This window comes from Cynocephalus volans, chromosome 3, assembly GCF_027409185.1.
Source record: "Cynocephalus volans isolate mCynVol1 chromosome 3, mCynVol1.pri, whole genome shotgun sequence".
In the NCBI taxonomy this organism is placed as follows: domain Eukaryota; kingdom Metazoa; phylum Chordata; class Mammalia; order Dermoptera; family Cynocephalidae; genus Cynocephalus; species Cynocephalus volans.
In genome coordinates, this window is record NC_084462.1 from 94,002,290 (window position 1) to 94,024,455 (window position 22,166).

General features: G+C 37.0%; 1 protein-coding gene across 3 annotated transcripts in view; it reads left to right on the forward strand.

Annotated features, from left to right (window-relative positions):
• Nucleotides 1–22,166, forward strand: part of TP53BP1 (tumor protein p53 binding protein 1) — a 65,794-nt gene that overhangs the window by 1,389 nt on the left and 42,239 nt on the right. For 2 of the 3 annotated variants that reach the window (XM_063091745.1, XM_063091747.1), the window contains exons 4-11: nucleotides 34–118; nucleotides 7,213–7,379; nucleotides 8,116–8,274; nucleotides 8,641–8,770; nucleotides 10,510–10,676; nucleotides 12,200–12,329; nucleotides 13,126–13,220; nucleotides 16,108–16,316. In XM_063091745.1, the coding sequence (XP_062947815.1) occupies nucleotides 34–118; nucleotides 7,213–7,379; nucleotides 8,116–8,274; nucleotides 8,641–8,770; nucleotides 10,510–10,676; nucleotides 12,200–12,329; nucleotides 13,126–13,220; nucleotides 16,108–16,316 (1,142 nt within the window). The remainder of the gene's footprint in view (nucleotides 1–33; nucleotides 119–7,212; nucleotides 7,380–8,115; nucleotides 8,275–8,640; nucleotides 8,771–10,509; nucleotides 10,677–12,199; nucleotides 12,330–13,125; nucleotides 13,221–16,107; nucleotides 16,317–22,166) is intronic. The other variant, XM_063091746.1, reaches the window with a different exon arrangement.

A 22,166-nucleotide genomic window follows, 5' to 3' on the forward strand; every position in this document is an offset into this window, starting at 1 on the left:
CCTTTTGTGCTAATATCCAGTAATTTTTTTCAGACCCCATGGATTCTTCTCATTCGGACACATATGATTCTATCAGTCAGGTCATTGAACAGTTACCTCAGCCAAACAGGACAAGCAGGTATATTAATGTTTGAAGACATTTATTTAAATGTATTCACAGATCAATTCTTTTATCTGTACCTGTTGCCTCATCCCCAGGATAAAGGGATTAATCTTTTTTGTGTGGATTAGGAAGTGGGATTTGAGGGTTGTATTAGGTAGTATTGTATTAGTAATGATAGCTGGAATCTCTTTTGTGAAGGTAATAGTTTTTATAGCTACGTCACTCAAATTGTGATCTCTCTTGTGCACGTGAAACAAAATAAACATTTCTTATTCTTAGAGTAGATATGACTTCTTAGTAGAAGAAACTATCAAAAAATATTTAGGTATATTATCAAAACTGTTAGGCCTGCTTTCCACCTACCAACCAAAGCACCTCATCAGTTTTAGATACAGAATGTTTAATTCATACTGTAAGCGGTATTCGTCTTTTACCATATCTTATGTATATTTTTATAGTGTCCATTTTTTAAATTCATCCTCTGTGTTAGGCCCTATATTGGATGTTTGACAAATAATCTCGTTTAATTCTATCCTTAAAGCAGCTGTACAATGTAGACATCTTATTACTTCTGTTATATGGAGGGGGAAACTGATGAGCAAAGAAGTTAAATAACTTGCTGTGGAATACATTGCTAGGAAGCGACAGCTGGTCTTTGAGCCTGGCACTTCTGACTCAAGTGCCTCTGCTTTCTTTTTAACTATTCAGTGTTTCTCAGTCTTCTGCCTCAATTGTCCTAAGGTCAGACGAGAATGTAGACAACTTAAGGAGTCTTGAGATGTCGGGGTAAAAAATGAGGATAGTCAGGAGAATGTTAGTTTGAGATGGTTAGAGACTATTGTTTTGTCCTAAAAATAAATTCCGTTTTTGGGTATGTTTTATTTTATACAATGTTTGCACATACATTTTTTCTCCTGAATTATCAAGTAAAATGAATGCTTTTAGAACAATCTGCAAATTGGTGGACTCATTTTGGCCTGTGGATGGGTTTTATTTGGCCCACACACGTGGTAAAATATATTCTAATTAATTGACAGAATTTAAAAATAGGGAAATTTTTCATGAAACCTGCATTTCTGGCTTTTGGTGTTGCTAGTCCTTATTGGCAACAGTTGGCTGGAGCTATGAGTAGCAGTCAGCCTTCGCTTAGAGTATGAGTGCTATGGTTTGCCATAGTCCCTACAACTCACTGTTGTGCTTGAACATTAAGGCCAGATGCTCTTTTGTCATTTATCATAGTGCTTGTGCTTTTGTTCTTATACCCAAATGCTTCCCTCACATATGTTGTCTTGCTTTGCTTTCTGTAGGCATTTAAGTTTATGGTACTTCTTTAGGAACGTGTGCTAGGCTATCTATGTTTCTGTAGCTCAGCATCCTGGTTTGAACCAGTGGGGACAGGAAATATGCATGTCCCTCACTGTGAATGAAACAGTGCTGTTTGAGAAGTTTCATGCTACTACTTTTCCTTTTTTGCATCAATGTGTTGATCTTTCTGTACGAGAAAATTGAATGCCTATGTTCAAGAAACGTGCAGGTACGGTAGCATGTGCTTTAAAGAGGCTTTGCCATCATGGAGCTTATAATTTAATAGGGGAGACAGATGTTAAGTCATTACATCAATAGCTATGCAATTACAATTGTGATCATTGCAAAGAGGAAATATATACATAACATAATCTGCGGGGGGGTGGTAAGGGAATACCTCTGAGGAATGCAGTCTAAATAATAAATATGAATTTGCTAGGCATAGTTGAAAGGCTGGGGAGAAGCATGCAATGTGAGAGGAGGAGCTGTCCAGACAGAGTGTACTGCATGTACAAAAGCTATGAAGCTGGAAAGAATTTGAGGTTGATTCCAAAAGAATGAAAGCTCCTTAAAACACATTTATGGGCCGGCCTGTGGCTCACTTGGGAGAGTGTGGTGCTGATAACACCAAGGCTACAGGTTTGGATCCTATATAGGGATGACCAGTTCGCTCACTGGCTGAGTGTGGTGCTGACAACACCAAGACGGGTTAAGATCCCCTTACCGGTCATCTTTAAAAAATAAATAAATAAAATAAAACACATTTATATTGATCTCTTTATGTTGTCTATATTCATTAATGCAGATATTTTGAAAAAAACTATCTGCTTGTGAAACTTTTTCTATGTCATAAAATTCCAAAAAATCTTTCTGCCTTGTCTAGTTCCCTATTGAAGTAAGCTGATGGTCTTAAACATGGTATGTCCTAAAATATGATACTGAAGAAATATAGATATTTTAATTCCCTATCAAATGTTCTTAAAATTGAGATAATTATAGATTCACATGCTGTTGTAAGAAATAATACAGAGAGATCCTGTGTATACTTTGCCCCGTTTCTCCCAATCTAACACTTTGCAAAACTGTACTATAATAGCACAATCAGGATATCAACACTGATAAAATCCATCAAGTATATTCAGATTTCCCATTTTACTTGTACTTGTGTGTTTGTGTATGTCTATTAAGTTTTATACAGTTTTATGTATATGTAGGTTTGTGTATCCTACTACAGTCAAGATACTGAACACTTCCAACACCACAAGGATGCCTAGTGTGGCCCTTTTATAGCCACACCCACGTCCCTCTTCCATACCTAAACCCCTGGCAATCACTAATCCATTCCCCATTTGTAAAATTTTATTTTGAAATGTTATACAAATGGGATCATATGGTATGTAACCTTTTGGCTTTGGCTTTTTCTAATTAGGATAACTCCCAGGAGATCCATTTAAGTTTTTGCCTATATCAATAGTTCATTTCTTTTTATTGCTGAGTAGTCTTCCATGGTATGGATGTACCACAGTTTGTCTTACCATTCACCAGTTGAAGAATAGCTAGGTCGTTTTCAGTTCTTGACTATTATGAATAAAGCTGCTATAAATATTTGTGTAGACATTTTTGTATGAATTTGTCTCATTTCTTGGGGTTAAATGCCCAAGTGTTCAATTATTAGGTTGTATGGTAGTTTTATATTTAGTTTTTTAAGAAACTGCAGCTCTAGAATAGCTGTACTGTTTTATAATTTCACCAGCAATGTATGAGTCATCCAATTTTTCCCCATCCTCACCAGCATTTGGTGTTTTCACTATTTTTTATTTTAGCCATTCTGATAAGTGTGTTATGATATCTCATTGTGGTTTTAATTTGCTTTTCTCTAATGATGTTGAGCATCTTTTCAGGTGTTTATTTGCCATCTGTCATCTTCTTCAGGGAAATGTCTGTTCATGTCTTTTGCCTGTTTTCGAATTGGATTGTTTTTTTACTGTTGTGTTTTGAGAGTTCTTTATATATTTGATACTAGTTCTTTGTAGGAAATGTGGTTTGCAAAGATTTTCTCCCACTCTGTAGCTTGTCTTTTCATCCTCTTCACAGGGTTTTTCACAGGGTAACTTTTTAGTTTTGATGAGATCCGTTAAATATTTTAATAGAATAATATAAATACGTCATTTTATGTTAAAAATGGCTTATAATAAAAAGCAGAGTCCTTCCCCACTCTTGGTCACCTTTCACAGAAGCAACCTTCTTTAGATGTTTGTGTTTTTACTTCTTTGGGAGGTTATCTTCCTAGTTCTGATGCTATTGTAAAACTATAAAAGTGTTTATATGTAAAGTAATACTATTGTACTGCCATTTTTTGTTTTATCAGATTAAGACAGTTGAGTTCTGATAATGAAAGATGGGGATTTAATTCACACTAACAGCCTCCCAATTTTCTATGGTAATAATTTTAGTTCTGCTGACTATTTTTATACCTCTAAATAGTATATGTAAATCTTTTTCTTCTTACATCAGCTTTAGACAGTGGAGAAAAGTTTAACATCAATACTATTTTTTTTAAAACCTATAATCTGATTTATTTCAAGTCTCTTCTGATTCACTTAATCATTCTACAAATATTTTTTGAGTACTTCCTGAATGCTAACCAATCTTAGGTTTTGGGTATACAAAGTGATCAGAAGAAATAAAAATCCTAGTCTTTACTGTAGCTTACAGTCTTGTATGTTATTTAGCAATGCATGATAAATAAATAAAATGTATAGTATGTTAGATATTGATAAGGGCTGGACAGAAAAATAAAGGAGGGAAGGAGATAGGAAGCATCAGTGAAGTTGCAAGTTTATATAGGGTGGCTAGGGATTCCTTCAGTGATGTGACATTTGATTAAAAATCTAATGTGAGTATCTGCTGTTATTTGGGATAAGCTCAATTCATTCATAGAGAATGGCAAGTGCGAAGGCCTTGAGGAATGAGTATGCCTAAAATATTTGAGAAATGACAAGGAGGTTAGTGTGGTGGAGTGGAGTGACTGAGGGAAGTGGGAGAAGGTTAGAGAAGTAAAGGAGGAACCAAATTATGTAAGGCCTTATGGGTCATTGTGAGGAATTTGGCTTTTAGTGAGATAGAAAGGCATTTAAGGGTTTTGAGCAGGGGAATGACATGATCTGAGTTAGATTTTTAACAGGATCACTCTGGCTGCTAGATCAAGAATAGACTGAGGAGGGAACAAGGGCAGAGGCAAGAAGACCAACTAGGAGGCTGTTGAAATAATTTAGGCAAAATATGACAGTGGCTGGACCAGGGTAAAAATGGATGAGGAGTGGTGAGATTCTGAGTATTTCAAAATAGCATTCAAAGATAGGTCAGATGTGGAGTATGAGACAGGAAGGAGGTAACAGTGATTTCAAGATTTTGGTTTGAGCAACTAGAAGAATGGAGTGGCTGTTAATTAAGATGGAGAAGATTGTAGGAGGAAGTTCAGTTTTAGATATGTTAAAATTGAGATGCCTATTCAATAGCCAGTTGGAGATGTTGAGGAGGCAACTGGATGTGCAAGTCTAGAGCTCAGGGGAAAGGTCTAGGCTGGAGATTTAAAATGCAGGGTGATAAGCATATGGATAGTGTTCCAAACCATGAGTCTGGATAAGATCACTAAGGGAGTGAATGTCGCTGGAGAAGAGAGGTCCAAGGACTCACTAAACCCACCAGAATTAGAGGTCGGGGATATGAGGAAGAGCCACCAAAAGAGACTGAAGAAGGATCCAAGGTGTGTGGTGTTTTGCTGTCCTTCATTGCTTCTTTTTTCTACCTTTTGTCATATTTGCTCTTAAACTTTCTTTTCCTCTATTTCCTAAGGTCATGTATCTGGTCCTCCCAGTTATAGAGATAATGTTCTATTTTATTTTTGTGGAAATCTTTACATAGTCCTTTTTCTCTTCCTTGGGTGACGGTCCCCAATTTTGCAAATTTATGTTTTCACCTATTTTATGCTTATTAAAGTTATGCATAATACTCTTTGTATAAAATATTAAATTTGTACAAAGTTGCAAAGAGGCAAAAAATGTCATCTATAATCCTGCCATCCAGAGGCTAATTGCTGTAAACATTTTGCCGTGTTTCCCCCTTTTTTTTCTGTGCGATTGATTTACATAATTGACATCATGTGGAAAGTAAAAGTTTGTAAGTTTGCTGACCTTCTTGTTGAACAGCATGAACATTTTTCTCATGACAGTTGAAACTGTTAGTAACATTTTCTCTGAGTTTTTTATTTTAAAAGTTTAATAAACCCACAGAAGAGATGAAGAGTACACATTTGTTCTCTCTCTGTATGTACTTCAACAAGTTCATGGAAACATAGAATTAAAAGATAATATAAATCTTTCCATGAACTTTGTGAAGACCCCTCATATGTATATTATATACCTTTTTTAGGGGTAAGAATTGTTTGAAACTAGGTTGCAAACATCATAATTCCCCTTAAATACTTCAGTATTCATCCCCTAAGGGTGAGTACGTTATCCTCTTTGATTTAGTATCATTATCACTCAATTCCATAATATATTAACAGTTCATATTCAGATTTTCCTAATTGTATCAAAGATGTCTTTATCTTGTTTTATTGATTGATTGACTGATTGATTGGATCCAAGATCCAATCCAGGTTCACACATAGTGTTTGATTGTTTCAAACATTTTTAATGTATATTTCATAATATTTCATTTTCTAGATTATGAAATTATTTAATCATTTCCCTAATGCTGAACTTATAGATTGTTTCTTAATAACAGTAAACTTTGAGAAATAAGTTTGTGTAAGGATCTTTCCACATTTGAAATTATTTCTTAAAATAGCAATTATTGGAATTACTGTATGTGAACACTTCTTAAAGCTCTTGATGCTTATTTCTAAGTTGTTCTCCAGAAAGAATTTATTTATTTATACTCATAAACAGTGTATGATGATGTTTATCTCACCTTAGTTTTGGTAGCACTGAGTAGTAGTACAGTATTTAAAATTAAAAAAAAAATTTTGATTGGCAATAAATAGTTTCTCTGATTTCCTTACATGTTTGAAGGTACTTGTATTTCTTTTTTTATAAGTTGACTGTTCTGTCATTTGTCCATTTTATATGTTGGTGTTCTTTGTGTGAATTCTTTATGTTTTATGGAGACTAATCTTTTGTTAATGTTTGTTGTCGATTTTTTTCCTAATCAGTTGTCTTTTAATTTTATTATGTTTTTTGACCTGTGGTGGTAACTTCTTTTAAATACATAGGCCTTGGGCCGTCCTGTGGCTCACTCGGGAGAGTGCGGTGCTGATAAATACATAGGCCTCTTCCCTAAATTTTATTTGGAAACTCTGGTCTCTGGTTCTATGTATGTATTCTAAGATTTTTTTTCCATAGGACGAAATGTTTAAGATTTTTTTCTTAAATGTTTTTGTGCACTTTGATTTAATAAATGTGGTTTTTGAGCCCCTTGCTCATCCAGTGCACATCTTTTCTTGTCACTTGTCAATAATTCTCTTGACTGCAAGATTTTTCTGTCCCTATTCTTAAAAAGATAAAATTCAAGTATGTTTGTGCCTTCTGTTTAATTTCTGTGTTACTTAATTCTTTATAGTATTTTGAGTTGTTAACCTTTTAGATGCTTTCCATAGAAAGATGCACTATAGGGGTTTTCATTTTCAAATTTGGCTGAGAGGTGGATGGTGTATGGGGGGAGTCACAATAAAATTCAGAGTTTTTTGAGCAAAACGTCCCAACCTATCTGGGAACACATGATTTTATCTTTCCGCTGTATAGTGTTCTGGGAATGTCAGTGGAATCTGCTCCTGCCGTGGGGGAAGAGAAGGAAGAAGAGCTGGAAGAGAAGGAGAAAGAGGAGAAGGAAGAAGAGCTAGAAGAGAAGGAGAAAGAGGAGAAGGAAGAAGATACTTCAGATGATACCAAACATTCCCTTGGTGCTGAAGGTAGCCTTCTGCCTTTTTCAGGATAGTAGATTGTCCCAAGTTCCTTTAACATGAGCATGCAAATGTCTAAATTTCTCCTCTTTATCAGGTTATAGATTTTCTCATCATTAAATTGGGATTCATTAAGAAATTTGCTAGTAATTTAAGATATTCCACCTAATTTGTATTCAGGAATTTGCAACTCATTGGATAGCCCCCTTTCTGCATATTGATTGTTTCTCTTTTGTATTCATTTGTTTTCTAAATATTTTGAAATAATATGAGCTTTGTAGGATAGAAGTACAATCTGAATTGCTGTGGATGTAGATGTGGTTTATGGTATACTTTCAGAAAGTAGACATGTTAGGTACTTGTAAGGTTTTATAGTATGCAACTTTTTTTCTTCATTTCACATTTTTACCATTCAGTTTTAATGTATTTATATATTTATTTATTGAAATATTTTTGGGGGGGGGCCGAGCCCGTGGCGCACTTGGTAGAGTGCTGCGCTGGGAGCGCGGCGACGCTCCCGCCGCAGGTTCGGATCCTATATAGGACTGACCGGTGCACTCACTGGCTGAGTGCTGGTCACGAAAAAACGACAAAAAAAAAAAAAAAAAAAAAAAAAGAAATATTTTTGGGGGGCAGAGCTTTGATGTGAAGGGATTAATGTGACCCTTTTTTGCTGAGGGACAGCAGCTTGCACATTGTATAATGTTGTAGGATAATACCTAATTTCTTGTAGTTTTGTTCCTAGATCCTGGCTCATCACAGTTGGGCTTTGGGGTTCTGGAACTCTCCCAGAGCCAGGATGATGAAGAACATACTGTGCCATATGGAGTGGACAAAGAGCATCTACAGTCAGTAACCATCAACTCTGGTTATACCAGGCCTTCTCATGTGGATGCTAATACTGGTATGAAACACGTGTTCTGGTATTTGGAGTTGTTTATAAGTATTTTCTTCCCATGCTAGAGGTAGTTATTTTTACCTTTTTTAAGTTTTATAGCTATCCAAGTTAATATAATCTAAGTTAATATAGTTAGGTTGCACAGTTGTCTTGTAAATACTAGTCAATTGATGGCTTGCATATTGAGCTTTCCCATAAGTGGGTTATTGGTTACTTTCCTTTTTGGAATGCTGCCTGAATGTGTTTGAAAATGTACTTATTTCTTTTAAATTTTTTGCCTTTTAAAAAGCATTTGGTATATAAGCATATAACCTTCTGCTTATACTTTGAAAAATTAAATATCTCCTTTCTGTCTTCTTCTAAAACTCCAAGCAACCAAGCAGGAAGGACAGTCCACTGAAGATATCCCCATGGCAGAGCAGCCCAGCAAGGACGTCCCTGTGATAGCACAGCCCAGTAAGGATGTAAATGTGGTAGAAGAGCAAAATCCATCACCTTCAAGGTAATCCATGTTCCTTTCTAAAAGATACATTTGGGTTTTTGCTATAGGGTTATACTAATTTCATTTTGCCAGGTGGAAACATTTTTAGAAATTGTTAGTTTTTCTCCCTTGTACTGGGCATTTTTGTGTCCATTGGTTATTTATGAAGTCTCATTGTGTCCTCATCTTATCTTTAGGCGTATTACAAGGCTTTTTTATTTCTGCTGTAACTATGACCATGACTCCTTAATCTTTGGTTGCCTCTCTGTGAACTTTGTCTACAGAGCCACTGTCTCTCTGTGAGAGGTCTTCCTAGTCTCTTTGGTGTTAGGAAGAGTCACATAAATATTATGTTTGAAAACCCAATGTTTCTGTACTTGAAGAGCACCCAGATTGCTTTGGGTCCTCAGGTGTTCTACATCTGGCAGTTTATGGTATAGATAGATGGTAGGGATTTTCCTAAGTCCTTTAGACTTTTAACTTGGTAGGAATTGGGAAATGTACCTCTGCTCTTTCTGTGTTGATTATTGTATCCAATACTGTGTTGCCTCTGGCCAACAGCTGAAGTTTGGCTATGGCAGAGGAAAACTCTGGTCCTTCCAGCTTGGAGGAGGAGATGAATAAACATTCTGTATTGTTTTGTTATTTTCTTCAATATGTCAGGGATGGGGTTCTGAACAAAGTTGAATATCAAAAGAAGTTGTCTTTCAACTTAACATTGGCTAACTTTTCAGGCTTTTCTTCAGGATGTTGAGTTCCAGCTAGTTTTGCTCTCCTATGTAGTTTATCCTGGGGAGTAGGAGTGATAGAATAGGTGAACCTTATAAGTCTCTGGAAAGGGGCCAACAATGAGTGTCTTGTCTTATATGTGTGAGTTGTATTGGTGTGAAGGAATCTTGGTTCAGGGCTCCTCGGGTTGGGTAGATAGTGTGGAAAAAGTCAGAAGATAATGTATGTGGCACTAGTGCAGAGGATAATTCACATCCAAGCACTTTCCATGGAATGTCATCATTTGGATTACTCTCTTTACTGACATTTTTGTGGACTGGGTCAGAATCCTTCATACAGTTCTATCTGTAGTTGTTTGCGATCCAGCATCCCACTGATGGGTATATATCCAAAGGAATGGAAATCATCATGTCGAGGGGACTCCCTGCACTTCCCTGTTTATCACAGCTGAATTTACAGTAGCGAAGAGTTGGAACCAACCTAAACATCCATCATTGGACAACTGGATAAGGACAATGTGGTATATATACACAATGGAATACTACTCTGCCATTAAAAAGAATGAAATTCTGCCATTTACAGCAACATGGATGAACTTAGAGAAAATTATGTTAAGTGAAATAAGCCAGGCACAGAAAGAGAAATACTGCATGTCTTCACTCATAAGTGGGAGCTAAAAAATATATAAACAAATGAAAAAAGAAAGAAAGATACAACAACAACAGAAAAGAATCCTTCATACAGGTCTAGATAACAGCCCCAAATCCCCAAATCACTTATCAGAAATCTTGGAAAGTGTGCAGCATAGCAGTGAGCAGAGTTGAACAGAGGTTTTGCTGTGTGAGAGAAAGCCATTGAAATGGGCGGAGGGCTTTGTATCATCATAAAGAGTAGCTAATTATGTGGATTAGAGCTATGGGAATTTTTGAAATTATTAAAGAAAAACACACAAAACATGAAAAGGTTTTTAGTTAAAAGATGAAAGTATTTGAACTTAGCAACTTCTTGTCCTGGTGATTTGAATTTCGTAGGTCAGAGGACATGTCTTCTAGTCCCAAAGTGTCTCTTGCTGCTATGGAAACAAAAGAACAAATGTCTGCTCAAGAACTTGTGGAAGGTGGACTGCAGATTCGGAAGTCACCAGAATCTGAGGTCTTGTCAACTCAGGAAGACTTGTTTGACCAGAGCAGTAAAACAGGTACAAAGAGTGATTAATTGCTACAGCTCCTTTTCTCTGAAGATTTAAGCTTTTATTTTAGTTCTGAGGCTTCTGTTTAAGTTAGAAAGTATTTTATAGGTATGCAGACTTATTTGTGATATGGAAAGAAAATATATTTCTAGGTAATTAGTGAAAAGGGCTTTTTGGAAGTGATTGCTGTTTAACATTTTAACGTAATTTTCTGTTTCTTTTGGAAATGGAGGTTTTGAAGAATGATAGCTGATACAGTAAATTTAATATTATGGATAGGGTAGCCATTTTTCTTCTGTTATATGTTTACTAAGTCTTCAAATCTTAAATGTGACAATTAAGTTTAAGTTTTTCATATTCACCTGAGTGATAGTCTACTCTCTCATCTGTTTATTAGTTCATCTATCACAAATAGGAAGTTAAGCTCTCATAGAAAGGACATAAAATGTAGAAGACTACAATGGTATTTGTTTCACACTTTTTAAAACCTCCACCAGCCCCCTGTTCCACAACCTGAGAGAGCCAGAAAGCTTCAGTAGTAACCAGCAAAATATAGTGTATTATAAGGAGGGAAGGGAAGATGTCTATATTCCTATATTATGCTATGATGTAGGTTACTGTTCAAGACATTGAGAAGGTCACCAAGAAACCTTTTTTGGTCTTTCACTAAAGCAATAAGGTTATGTTTAACAAATTTTTTTATTTGTTTTTTTTTGTTTGTTTGTTTTGTTTTTTTAGTGACCGGTAAGGGGATCGTAACCCTTGGTGTGGTGTCGCCTGCACCTTGCTCAGCCAGTGAGCGCACCGGCCACCCCTATATAGGATCCGAACCCGCGGCCTTGGCGCTCCCAGTGCTGCTGCGCTCCCAGCGCCGCTGCGCTCCCAGTGCCGCACTCTCCCGAGTGAGCCACGGGGTCAGCCCTAACAAATTTTTTTATACTTGAGATTGGTAGAGTTGATATCCCATCTGTTGCCAAGGAAAAGGGACCAACAGGAGGCTCTTCATAATATAAGTCAATAATGGTTGTTTCTATATATTTTTTTACTAATACATTAGTATTTTCTGTCTCCTGTGAAGAGGCCCAAATTCTAATCATGAAAATTGCTGCATTCGTATCCTCAGGTGTCATGCGCATTGTTTTGACTTCCATCTGCGTCATGGCATGAGCTTTACTTCACCTTAGCTAGACCTTGGAATAAAAGGCTTGCTTGCTGTTTTATAATAGAAGCATCACAAAAACAAGAGCAGTCAAGCAGAGATATAAGGATTCTGGCTTTTCTTCAAGCTTAGATCATGACAGTAAGGACTAAGGGAAGTGATAGTTTAGTAGGGAAGTGGGGTTTAATGTTCATCCAAGATTTGTGTTATCATGGCATTCCATTAGTTGTGCAATGATTAGAAAATGATTTCTGCCATTTTGGAAGTTTGTTGGTAATATAGATATTACTCCTTTTGCAGTACTGGTAATTTTTTGACAACTCAATAATGTCAATCTGAGAAGTAAATGCAACTGGAATTTCTTTTTTATCAGTAGCTTCTGATGGTTGCTCTACTCCTTCAAGGGAAGAAGGTGGGTGTTCTCTGGCTTCCACACCTGCCACCACTCTGCACCTCCTGCAGCTCTCTGGTCAGAGGTCCCTTGTACAGGAGAGTCTTTCTACGTAAGTAAGCCTAAAATAACTTGAGCCAAGGCAACATGTGCCTGAGGGTCTTAGGTTAAGATTGAAAGAGCTAAAATTACTGCTAGTCCAGAATTCTCTTTGAAACCAAAAGGTAGAATCTAGACTATAGAACGTGAACTGGGTGAGAACTTAGTGGACCTATTGAAGGCAGGTAAATCTGTTTTCCCGTCTGGAAAGTTTATAATAGTTGCCCAAAAGCGTGACTAGGAAAGAAAATGCCCAGTTATTTAGAAAATGTTATACTGTGCATCCAAAACAAACATTCGGTTCCTCCATTTTACTAGCAGTTCTTCCTTCCCATTAACAACATAGGGTAGAGAATAGGTTGTTATAGTTGACAGTAGTTGGATTTCTTTATGTCTGTGTTAGGGCAAAGAAGTTTGCTTTTTGTTTTGTTTTTGTTTTTGTTTTGTTTTTTAATAAAACGTGGTTTTCCTGGTAGGCAAAAAATTGAGTAAATTTTTTTATGTCTCTGCAAATGAATTTACTTTTTAGCACTTGCTCATCCTGCTTTTTAATCATGATGTCCTGTGTGTGGTCATTCACTTTGCCCTTACTTTCTTTTTTTTTTAATTCTTATTTTAGAAATGTCTGATGTGAGAAATAGTTATTGAAGTGTTCATGATTCTTCCATTAGCCTCAGGTTGCTGTTTGGGAGAAATGCTAATAAGTATTTATCTGAATGACTTAGATATTTTTGCTATTAAAAAAAAAATACAGAAATGGAAAACTGTGGCTGTTGTAAAATAACCTGTGATTCTCTCTTTATATAAAGGAATTCCTCAGATCTTGTTGCTCCTTCCCCTGATGTTTTCAGATCTACCCCTTTTATCGTTCCTAGCAGTCCCACAGAGCAAGAAGGGAGAAAAGGTGAGCTCTCTTGATCTGTCTGTTCATCTCAGATTAGAAGAGGAGCAGCATTTCTTCTGCCTTGCAAAATGTACTGTTTGTAATTTAGAACACTGACTTACACTATTTAGTAGGACTCATATCTGTCTAACTGCAAGGATATGGTCCAGTGGAAAGTGCTCTCCTCAGTTCTTTGCTTTTCTAACACTGATTCTTCTGAGATTTTTCTGTATTGTTAACTCAGTTTTTAAAAAGACCCTTAAGGGAACATTTTTATGTTTTTAAAGTTAAATAAATTAGTATGGTGAAGCACTGGGTTTATTAGTAATGGCATAGTAGTTTCCAGCAACATGTTAGCATGTTTCTGGTGGGAGGGAACCAACAATTGTTTCTTGTTCTCTTTGTAGGTTATTTTTGCTATCATTAAAATAGTTTTAGCCAGAGCGTGTAGGAGCTGGTGGTAAAAATTTTAATCTTCATTTACTTCCTTCTTTGAGGACTTGGTGATTTTATATTACTTTATTCACAAGAAAGTGTTCCTTTTTACTTACCTAATTTATCTTATTATCTAAATCTCTTTTGCTCTGCCCTAGTCTCCTGTACAGTCACTCAAGATATTTCTAAATTTTTACTATTTGTATAAAGCCTTTTCCAATAATTCTATGATTTTCTCCTTTTCATTCTTTCACATACAAATAATGGTATAATAAATTATATTTATTGAGCGCTTAGTATATGCCCGACACTGTAACAGGTGCTTCTCTTTGGTTTTTCTCACTGAATCCTCACAACTCTACAAAGTAGGTGTTACTTTTATCCCCATCTTACAGATGAGGAAACAGAGGCACAGAGAGATTTCACAACTGATAAGGTTGTGGAGGCAGGATTTGAACTCCAGCAGCTGTCTCCAGAGCCTATGTTCTTATCTCTATATGCCTTCTATGATATACTGTTGTCTCTGCTCTTGAGTAATGTAAATATAGAAATATATTTAACTAATTTTCAAGTGTAATTTATCCGTGACAAAATTTAATCTTAGACTTTCTTCTGCTACAAAGTTTGTCTCTGGCTATTTTCTCTCTCTTTTTTTTTCTTTTTTTTTTTTTGTGGCTAGTCGGTATGGGGATCTCTCCCCTTGACCTGGCTGTTTTCTCTTGAAATCAGTTGTATGTATCCAAATGGACTAATATTCTAAGCATAACATGATTAGTGACATTTTCAATGGAAAAAAAAGGTGAATCTATTCTACAAAAAACCTGTTATTGCAAATTAAATTTGGTTAATTCTTAGAACAGTTTCTTCTTTGTGTAGTGTGAACATTGAAAATATATAAAAATAATTGTATTAAAAATGCTTTCTCCCTGATTCTAAACATAATCAATACTCATTGTAGAAAATTTGGAAACTAGAAGTATATAGAAAAGTAATGAGAAGAAGACAAAAATCACCTGTGATACCACAATCCAGATATAATTACAATTAGTATTCAGATATATTTCCTTTCAGAGTGTTTTCTTTCTTTTCTTTTTTTTTTTTAAAAAGATGACTGGTAAGGGGATCTTAACCCTTGGCTTGGTGTTGTCAGCACCACGCACAACCAGTGAGCTAACTGGCCATCCCTATATAGGATCCGAACCTGTGGCCTTGGTGTTATCAGCACCGTACTCTCCTGAGTGAGCCATGGGTCGGCCTTTCAGAGTGTTTTCAATGCATAAATATAGAAAAGTATTTTTACACAATTGGCATCATGTTATGTATATGATTCAGTTTGTTTTTCATGTAACATATTGTATTTTCTTTTGTCAATTATATTTTAGATTTAATGCATTTGCTTAAAATGTGCATCAGTGTTTGTGAAACTGTATATGCTTTTTGTATGGTTTTTTTTTTTTTTTTTTGCTATCTACCTTAGATTATTAATATAAAGCCTTTTTATATGTAGTGCCTAAAATAGCAGGTCCTTAATGTGCTTTGTTGTGGCAAGAAATTTTAAAATGTGCAATAAAAATACTCAGCACAGTGTATTAAAGGCCTATAGCACTATATCCCAAACTAGTGTTAGACTGGTATGTGAGACTGAGGCCAAGCAAGGGTAGATATTGAGGTTGAGGATGTGGGTAGCCAATAGCATGAATGTGGATTATGGGGAAAAACTAAATGTAATAAGTAGTTTATGAGTGCTGTAGGAAGCTTGGTTGGGGTCAGGTTGTAAGATAAGGGAAAAAGGACGATGAATCAAATAGCTAGCTAGCTAGGCTGGCTGTGAGGAAGGTCCTATTGGCCTACAGGTGGGTCGTATACTATGGGAAAGTAGTGTTTTGTGTGTGTGTTCCCTCCTGAACAACTTGTGTCAGGATTAGTGTCTTCTGTGTCTTAGTTCTTTGATAAATCAGTGCTGATTGGCATTCACAGATTTTTTTCTTTCTCTGTATTTGTGGCATCCATCTCTCTGCACTTAGCAGTTGTTAACCCAAATATAAAGAGTTTGTAAAAATGTAGATATTAGAGTGGCAACAATTTCACCTTTCAAGGCCTGTGGCAGCATGTACTATGGTGAAATTAGGTGCCCTTAGTATGGGCGTTTCTACACGAAATGTAATCAAGCAGGTGGCTCAGAGGAGCCAAGTTATTTAACATTTTTATGGATGCATGGGTATCTCTTGATGAACCCCATTTTGATCTATACCTAAGAATAGGAGTGGGGGTAGGGTTGGGTGAGGGGTAGTGAAAGAAGTATTGCTAGATTTCTAGGACCCGTTCTATTGTTGTTCTGTCAGCTTTTCTAAAAATAAAGTCACTTTTTTTAGGAGCAGAAATTTCTGTAACGTAATTATTGTTAATGGTATTGGAACATGTGTAATATTGACAAGTGATTATTTCTCAATTTGTTTTTCCTGTTTTAAACTAGATGAGCCAATGGACATGTCACTGTTACCTGAAGGAGGAGGAGATACTTTTCAGAAGAAACTCCAAGATGATGAACCGGTGGAGATAGAAAACCCCCCTCTCCCACCTGAACCCACTATATCACCACAAGCTTCAACACCAGTATCTCAGAGCACACCAGTCTTCATTCCTGGGTCACTTCCTATCCCATCCCAGCCTGAGTTTTCTCATGTGAGTATTGTAGAAAGAGTTTTTTCTTCCTAACTTTTTTTTTTTTTTTTTTTAAAGACAGCTTTATCGAGGTATCGTTTACAAACATAAAATTCACCTATTTTAGGTGTACAGTTTAGTAATATTTTAGTAAATATTCAGAGTTGTGTAACTGTCATCACAATCCAGTTCTAGAACATTTCCAAAGTCACCTAATACCTTGACATACTTTTTATGTTGAAATTTAGTACTGTGCCTTTTTGAAAATGTTATTGCAAAATTGAAGGAGGGCATTAATCATTATTATACATTAACATGGCTACTATCATTTTTGTCTTTCCACATGCCTACTTTTTTAAAAAATGAAGTTGTTTATAGCAAACATATAACTTTAATCTTTTTTTCCCTGTTAACATGGTGTCATAATAATTTTCAGTGTTGTATTGTCTTCATATTATCCTTTCAAAAGTTGTGTATTACTTGTATTTCTTTCAGTGGATGTACCATAATTTAATTAATCATTCCTGTACTTAGGGCATCAAGATGGTTTTTAGTTTTCTGATGTGCATTTTCTCTAAAAGCAAGGGAAAACTAACATTAAATTTGTATAATTTTAAATTTAAATGTTTAAAGAAATGAAATGCAGGTATTATAGTAAATTAGAAGGTCTTTAGTTAAATCTAAATAACTATATTAAACGTTTAATCAAGGGCCGGCCCGTGGCTCACTCGGTAGAGTGCGGTGCTAATAACACCAAGGCCCCGGGTTCGGATCCTATATAGGGATGGCCGGTTCGCTCACTGGCTGAGCGTGGTGCTGACCACACCAAGTCAAGGGTTAAGATCCCCTTACCGGTCATCTTTTTAAAAAAAAAAAAAAAAAAAAAAAAAACGTTTAATCAAAATGGCTTTTCTTGTAAGACCTTAATGGGAGGAATTATTGTAGTGTTATTGGGAGAGCTTTTTTCACACCTTTCAGTATGCAGGTGTTATAACAAGAGTTTGTATTTAAAAGTAAAATTTGAAAATGAATAATAATGAAATATGCCACAAATTTAGTGAGAAGGGAACAGTAGGAAGGAAAAAATTTAATTGCTTTCTGGAGTTTTAAAACTTGCTTGTTTTGTTGAAGAATTGCATTTTATGCAAATTGTTAGAAGCATATTTGTGGAATAGTTAAGAACAAGGACTCTAGAGTCAGAACTTCCTGGACTCACTCCTGGCTCTGTCATTACTACTATTCAATTTGTGACCAGTTGAAACTGCCTCAGTTTCCTTGTCAGTCAAATGCTGATATTGATAATAACCTACCTCATAGAGTGGTTGTGAATGTTAAATGACTTAGTATATGTAAAATACCTAGAATAGTGCATTGCACTTGGTAAACACTGCATAAGGGTAGCTATTGCTGACAGTGACAGAGTTGAAGACAAGATTACCTAGAGGTGAAATGGATGTTCAACCACCATACGTCTTTTTCTTTAGCTTTTACTTTTCTGTCAAAGTTACACGTGAACATACATAGTTGAAGAGTCACCAGAATTTAAGGATGAACTATAAGAACTGACACAAAGCACTGAAAAGAATTTTCCAGAAAATTCAGAAAAGGTGGCTGATATTAAAGAGAATGGTTACATGTTGTCTTTCAGTGACCAAACAGGACTTTTATGGGAATGAATGTCTTTGCAGAGGTATTCCTACCAGTTGGGGAAAATGATGCCTGGCCACAAAGGGAGAGCTGACTTTTTGAAGAACAGGGCACTGTTGAAGAAATTGCTCTACCTACAACATTTGCTAAAGACCTTCAAAGGCCGCTGTAAAAGTAGCAATAAAAATTTGAGACAAATGAGTGATTCTGAATGTAGTTCAAAATTCCTTGAATCTGAGATGACTCTAGTCAAATTTCTTTGGGCTCAGTTTAAGATTCCTCAGCCAGTGCAGTCCATGATTCCTAAAAAAAATTTCTCAAGAGTACCTTTTCTTTTCTTTTTTTGGCAGCTAGTTGGTATGGGGATCTGAACCCTTGACTTTGGTTTTATCAAGACCACACTCTAACCAATTGAACTAACTGGCCAGCCCACAACCTAGCTTTTATTTTTATTTTTGTTTTATTTATTTATTTATTTATTTATATATATATATTTTTTAAAGATGACCGGTAAGGGGATCTTAACCCTTGATTTGGTGTAATCAGCACCACACTCTCCCAAGTGAGCCATGGGCTAGCCCTCTAGCTTTTAAACTAAGAGTTTGATTTTACTTAATAAGCTTTTGTAAAATCCAGAAAAAGGAGTCAGATAGTTAAAACAAGGCCTCTCTTCACCCCTACCCCAAAACAACTATTTTTAGTTCTTTAAGCTTTTTCTTTTGATATTTACCTCTGCAATTCTACATAGCATGATTATATTTTAATAAGTTCCACTTAAAAAATAATTTTAGCCATTTCCCTATCTTCGAAGTATAGTTAGTCAAAATTTTGTTTAGATTATTACTGAGTTTACATTGTTATTTTTTAAAATTTATTTTTATTAGCATATTCATTTTTACAAATCATACTTATTCCTTTTTAAAATTTTTTTTATTTTTTATTTTTTATTTAAAAAAATTTTTTTTGACCGGTAAGGGGATTGTAACCCTTGGCTTGGTGTCGTCTGCACCACGCTCAGCCAGTGAGTGCACTGGCCATCCCTATATAGGATCCGAACCCACAGCCTCGGCGCTACCAGCACTGCACTCTCCCGAGTGAGCCACAGGGCCGGCCCTTAGTTTTTATTTTTTTAAGTTTATTAATATTTTTTTACATTCTAAGATGCTGTTGTGGAGCAGTTGGGGGGAAGAGGGAGAGGGGAAGGGGGAAGAAGGGGGTTATGGTTGAGGCCTGTGGCACCCCCTCATCCCTGGAGGGGAGACAGGGAGGTTTTCAGTGATTTGGTCCTTGCTGGGCTGGATGCAGATGTCAAGGGGGTGTGGCTGAAGCCTTTGGCTCCGCTCCACCCTGGCTTGGGAGCCTGAGGCACTTCCTGCGGTGGCTTGGTGGCTTGGTGATTGTCCCTGGGCTGATTGTGGGTTTTGGGGGTGTGTGGCCAATGCCCTTGGTTGCCTACTGCCCCAGCTGGGGAGCTCAGGGTGCTTCCTGTGGCAGCTCGATGGTCATTGCTGGGCTGGTTGCAGATGTAGGTGGGGCATGGTTGAGGCCTCTGGACCTCCCTGCTCCCTGACTTGGGAGCCTAGGGATCTTCCTGTCCTTCTAGGTTTTATAGGTGTTCTTTGGTGGTGTGAGACCTTTATTAGTTAATATCAAACTTTATCTCTGGTCTGTGGGTGTTTTGGTTTTTCTTTCAGTTCTGTGTTGGATTACTTGCTGTTCCCACCACTTAAACTCTGTACTGGAACTAATTTGTTGTCCTTTGCTTACTCCTAAAATGGAGGAACTTCCTGTGGGGACCAGCACTTCAGCCTTGTAGTTGAGCTAAATTGCTGCTTTGCTGCTGATTCCCTGGGGAGGGCTTTTTGAGCAGCTCAGGTTTTAGTTGTTGACCTTGTGTGTACTTCTGGGTCTTGTGAGTTCCGGTACACCTGGGTTGTGTGGAAAGTCTGGTCTGGGCCTGAGATTTTTCATCAAACTGCACCCCTTGCAGTTCTATATTCCTGACCAGTCCCCACTGAGTGGTTCTATGCTGATTGAGGGGCAGATCAGCTGTCCATGCTGTGCCCCAGTGTTCCCCCCTGTTAGCCTGTCTCCCCCACCGCCCATACTCCAGACACTTCCCATGTGATGGCCGTGTGCTGATCCCTTGGGATGACTCACCGGCCTCTGAGTAGCTCCTTCTTTTCAGTTGTTGTGGCTTCTCACTCCTATGTGGGTCCATGGGAACCCTATTAGTAGTCTTGCTGGCCTGAGGGCCACCAAGGCCCTCTTCTCCCCTGCTGCCTCCAAGCAACTTCATCTGACGGGCACAGCTGCAGCTTTTGCCAGCTCCTGCTCCATGTGCTCAGCAGCTCTAGCTTGGAAAGAGCCAGGATTCAAAATGGTCAGATTGGTTTTTTCTTTCTCTCTTTCTCTCATCGTGGTTTCTCCCGCCTTCATGCATTCTGTAGGTGTCTCCTCCTCTTCCCCTGAGCTCTAAGTGGCCCCAGCTTGGCTGTAGTTGCTTTTTTATAGTTGGTTGATTTGTGGGAGAGGGTGACACTGGGGACCGTCTGTTCTGCCATTCTTGATTGTAAGTCCCTATTTGCTGATATTTAAGGATGAAATACCAGAAAGATGATTAGTAGTTCTGAGCTGGTGGGTGGGGCTTGTTGTTTCTGAGATTTGCTATAGTGCGATCTGCTGGAATATTTTGTAGGGAGTCTCCTAATGTCAGTATCTTGATTTGTCTTGTCCTGGTCAGATTCTCTAGGAAAATGTCTAATCTTGTGTCTGCTGGGGATAGCCTGGCTGCCATGTACTAGAAGTCTGTTAATGGAAGAGGGTTTGGTGGTAGGGTTGGGGGGCAGGTGCAGGTTCTATTCATATGTAGATTTTCATTTAATCTCTGTTTTCAGTATGGTACTTGTGATAACTGTGCATTTTGGCCTCCAGTTCAGGGACGCTCTATTTTACTATCTTCAGGGCAGAGGAGGAGCAGGAAGAGAGGATATAGGTGTTGAACTATGGTATAACTCTGGGTGCTTCTTGGCTTTCTCCACTGCTGGCTTAGGAATTTTGTTTTCACTGGACTCCTAAGTAGATTACCACTCCTCCAGAATTTTTTCGCAATTATCTTTTCTTCGGTTCTCTTTTTCTTAAAAATTTGTGCTTTAAAAAAATTCCTTTACCATTACTTAATGGGGTTTCAGAAAAGAGTTAAAATAGATGTGTATATTCAATCCACCCTTTTAATTTGAAAGTTCTCTATTTTTAAAAATTATATACCAGATATTCTTAATGGTAACTCTTGCATGTCTGTATTTCTTCTGTGTCTTGGTTACTGAGGTTTAAATCAATCTAATTTTGATGTTGTGCGATTTAAGTATTTATAAAGAGATAATTACTAATCAAGAGAAAATTGGGATAAAGGATAGAGGTAATTTTGTGAATTTTTTCTTTTTTCCTAATATATTTAATTGCATAGCCTCTTTGACCCTTCACAAGGATGAGATGGTTAAGGAGAGGATTAGTAGAACATAGTTTGATATTTAACACTTTAGGTTCTTGACATATGTGTTAATTTTGGGGATGACAAATTAGATTATAGATGATTAAATGAATGCCTCTTAAACTCTGTATGTATGAGGCCAGTTTTTAAATAGTTGGATACTATGGATTTAGATCTGTACTGAATCTAGGCTTAGAAGTTGACTCATACTGAATGTAGTACTGACAGTTCTCCATCAGTCTTCATCTAGAGCCTTGGGAGGTTTTGTTCACTTAGTTCAGTTATTCTGCCTAGGCCTCCAGGGCACTTTGGCACTGTGGATTATTAGGGGCCAGAAACCCAGATGATGGCTAGATCCAGGCAGTCTTTAGAAATGTAGCTTGTTAATAGGCTGGTTAACTCCTTAAATTCTACTCTGACTGCCTGAAAGTCTACTTATATTGTAAGAATTTTGTTAAAGAAATCACATTCGTATTTACTTTGTTAATCCTTAAGTGATATTTACACTGGGGAACAACTATTTAATGAGTATAGGGCTTTTGAGGTGATAAAAATGTTTCAAACTAGGTAGATATGGGTTAATTTTAGGGCTGGCCCGTGGCTCACTCATGAGAGTACGGTGCTGATAACACAAAGGCCATGGGGTTGGATCCTATATATGGATGGCCAGTTAGCTCACTGGGTAAGCATGGTGCTGACAACACCAAGCCAAGGGTTAAGGTACCCTTACCGAT